Here is a 3,879-nt window from a genome sequence, read left to right as displayed (position 1 = left end):
ACTCATATAGCTCTTTAAGAAATAGAATAATTCAACTGGTAAATTCTCTTGTGGATTTTGGACAAGGAATACTTCTGGATCAACTTTTGGAAACCTGTCTTAATATTGCAATGTTTATTTTCAGCTCACAACCTTTTAATATGAGATGTAAGAAACATTTGGCTTTACAAAATTCTTACAACAATTCTCCTCAAACAGTGTGTCAAAAGTTGGTTATAGTCGATGGAATATTTATTATACTTGAAACAATTCTCTGTAGAATCAACTGTAAAATTCTTGATATTATTGAAAATGATAAATTTTTAGATTCTGATACCCAGTGTGGGGTTGGCGCCTCGTCATTTTTTGATTTGTTAAGCCAAAATACAGAATATAAAGAACAAAAAATATGGATTTCATCACTGTTTAAATTAATGAATGGTATTTTACAGCTTTCTTTGCTTGATTTATGTGGGAGCTTCTTGGAATCTAGACGACTTATTTTTATTTCTCAAACTGTAATGTGTATAGAGTGGTATCAGGAATTATACAAGAATTCAAGTTCTTCCATGATTAAAAGCGATGAGATTTTGAGAATTTATATGTCTTACTTATTAGATTCTGGAGGAATAAGAATTCATGAATTAAGAAAAACAGCATCAAATTGTTTGTCAAGAATCCTTTTAAGCTATCCAAAATTATTTGAGAAAAATCTTTTACTGATTATTCAATTAATTAATGAAAATTTGAATAATTCTTGTACTTGTTTTGAAGAGAAGACTGTCTTGAATTCTGTATTAATAGCTGCTACAAATGCATTAGGGGACTTTAATAAGATTTCAGAAAGTTGTGAAATGACTTCAAAAGCAGCTTTTAGTATGATTTCAAGAGATTCATTTCATTTCTCAAATCAAGAGGAATTATTAGAATTCTTATTTAAAGATCTTATTGAATCTGTGAAGATGTCTAAGGAACCAATTGAATCAAATTGGAAGAATTTGATACTATTAAAGAATTCTTTAACTNTATTATCTTCTATATTTGGAAATGTTAAATTACCAGAAGATTTTTTAACTCTGAAAAATGGAGGATTTCTTAAAGAGGAAAATTCTCATTTTATTTTAAGACATCCTTTAGAAAATGTTTCAAGACAAATCTTTGAAACAATATGCTTAATTAATTTGACCTTTTTACAGATTTGTGATAGCCATTTACATACTAATATAACCAATAATAAATCCCAATTGGAAGAATTGAATATAATTTCTCTTTTCAACGCCATTTCAGATCAAGAATGGATGCATAGGAGTGGTATTAAGAACCAATCTGATAACAAGATTATTAAACTGTCTCAGATTACTAGTTATAAGATGATTTTTTATAATAGTCTTTTTCAAATCAGAAGAATTACTTTTTCAATTAAAGATATTTTAATAAGATTACTAGTATTCACATTTACACTTGGTACTTATAAAGATATCTTTAATGATCAAAGTAATAAGATGATTTTAAATCCAGGACAGTATTTTGACGAAGTTAATGTTAATCTGCTTATAAAGACATTGATAGATCCAATCAGATCTTTACCAATTCATATTCTAAATTTCATTATTAAAAATGGTTTAACTATTATTCTTTCTCCTCAATCGCTTCCAAGATTTCAAGATGGTCATCCCACGGATATATTTTTAGAAGAGGTATTTTCCAATAGATTTGTCCCTATAGTACTTGATAGACTTAAGTCTGAGTGGCAAAATTTAATGATTTCACAAGCATTCATCTTATCTTCATCCATTTCAGAATTAAAAAATTTAGACTTGGAAAATATATCTTCATCAATAATACCTTTTCAAGATCCATTTAAAGTATTATTAAATTTAAATTTTGATAATAATGAATTCCAAAATAATGTAATCCAAGATAACTCTCTTTATAATGTTATCTACAATTCTCATTATAATGATTTATCAGAAACTTGTTTAACCATTTTAAAGATTATAAATAGATTCATTCTAAGTACAAACCGTCAATGGCAAACAAACTTTAAATCAAAAACCGGGTCCAAGTTAATTAATTATCCAAATAAAATTAAATCATTATCTAATAATAATGAAGATTTTCAAATGGATAGTAGTTTTAGTGGATGCCAATACAATCAATATTATGATGATCATGAATTTCAAGATTCAATTTTAATGGATTGTGAAGATTCAGGAAATCATTCTTCACAAAAGAACAAAGTGCAACCAAAGCATGTTGTATTATCTCAAGTTTTCCTTTTAAATCAAAATCTGATGAGATCTTGCTTGGAAATATTGATCGAATTTTTAAGCTTTCCAGATCCAAATATTTTAGAGACTTCATTACATATAATTCAAAGGTACCTTCAACTATATATTAACTTTACAAATCAAGGAATCCATTCAAAATACTCTCATATACATATTTTTTTAATTAAAAATCTTCTAATCCAACTTTTTAAAGTAGGGCCCAGAGCATTACCATTTGATCCACTTAACCTTTCTCCAAGCAAAAATGATAATATAAAAATAGTAACTCCTTTAAACTCTTATATCAAGTTAGACCATCCAAAATTACTTTAAAAAATACTATAATTGATGCATTTCAGAGCATTATAGATCCCGACCAAGACTGCCTAAATTTCATCAATAACACAAAAAATGAGCTCAGTAAAGACTTGAGTAATAATATTTTAACCTGCAGAAACATATCGTCGTCCAATTCCATGACTTATAATAACTTTCTTCCAGAACAAAAGATATCAATTCCAGATAAAATCTTGGAAAATGCTTATAAAAACTTGGAATTTCTATTCTCAAGTTCTAATGAGTATTTGCCTTCTGGCTCAGAAAGGATATTTTCTCAACAAGATTTAATCCTTATATGTAAGACTTTTCTTCAAGAACATATTATGGATACAGTCTTCTCTACTCAAACTCCCATATTTAGTGCTTTAATTGGAAATATCCTCCAAAAACTCAGTCAAATATCGTCTCAGAATGAGCAAAATCCATATATCAACTTTACCACGTTTATCAAGCCAACTTTCCTCCAGTAATTATTAACAAAATACCTCTTCTTAATACTTTTCTATTTCAATTCATTATTTAAAATCTTTCCGAACTTAAGCAATGCAAGCTTTGAGTTTCCTGTTGATTCTGAAATTAAAAAGCCTCCAACATCTGCATATATTGGATGCCCTCTAACCGAAAGTAAACTATAATCCTTTTTTTCATTATCTAACTCGTTTTCTTCTTCATTGATTGAAGTTTGATGTATCCTTATATTATCTCCTTCTACACTCGTTTCTTCAATTTGAGTTATTTGGCTTGAACTTCTTGAGTCTATTTCCCCCTCTATCTCTCTCTCAATACGTGTATTAGAATGAATTACTTCATTTCTATTTACATTACTTTCAGTAAATGTATGGACTACTGGATAAGAGCGAGTGGGAGATTTTCTTTTATACCCTTCCTCATATTGTGAACTAAACATGTGAAAGTATCCAAACTTTAATTTAGGAGATAGACTTTCAGTATCAAAAATTCGAACATATTTATCCTTGGTATTGATTGATAAAACCAAATCCCCATTTGAGTTGTAAACCGACCTTCGATAGCTTTGGGAATCCCTCAAAGTTGGAATATTAAAACCTCTGCCTCCATTGCCATGATTAGTTTCTTTTAACCTTAAATCTAACTGCTTAAGATAATCATCTACTCCACTTATTACCATCTTGAGGTCATCTTTTGGAGAGAAGCATGACATAATTGCCATACATGGTAACTCGAATTTTATAATAGGATTATTTCCATTAATTTTCTGCCTTAAGTCCCATAACTTGCAGCTTGAGTCAAAAGATGCAGTAGAAAATATCTG

The 3,879-nt window shown here is 28.7% G+C and overlaps 2 protein-coding genes across 2 annotated transcripts; one reads left to right on the top strand and one right to left on the bottom strand.

Annotated features, from left to right (window-relative positions):
- The first annotated feature begins 110 nt into the window (after positions 1-110).
- Chro.20385 (hypothetical protein) lies at positions 111-2,582 on the top strand. The annotated part of the gene is made up of 1 exon (XM_660293.1): positions 111-2,582. The coding sequence occupies one exon, from the start codon at positions 111-113 to the stop codon at positions 2,580-2,582; it is 2,472 nt and encodes an 823-aa protein (XP_665385.1).
- Positions 2,583-3,090: 508 nt separating this feature from the next.
- Chro.20386 (hypothetical protein) lies at positions 3,091-3,777 on the bottom strand. The annotated part of the gene is made up of 1 exon (XM_660292.1): positions 3,091-3,777. One exon carries the CDS (start codon positions 3,775-3,777, stop codon positions 3,091-3,093), a length of 687 nt encoding a protein of 228 aa, XP_665384.1.
- Between the last annotated feature and the right edge of the window lie 102 nt (positions 3,778-3,879).

Source organism: Cryptosporidium hominis (assembly GCF_000006425.1).
Source record: "Cryptosporidium hominis TU502 chromosome 2 CHRO012105, whole genome shotgun sequence".
Classification (NCBI taxonomy): Eukaryota; Apicomplexa; class Conoidasida; order Eucoccidiorida; family Cryptosporidiidae; genus Cryptosporidium; species Cryptosporidium hominis.
The sequence above is the reverse complement of the archived record's forward strand: the minus strand, read 5'-3'. Positions and strand labels throughout refer to the sequence as shown.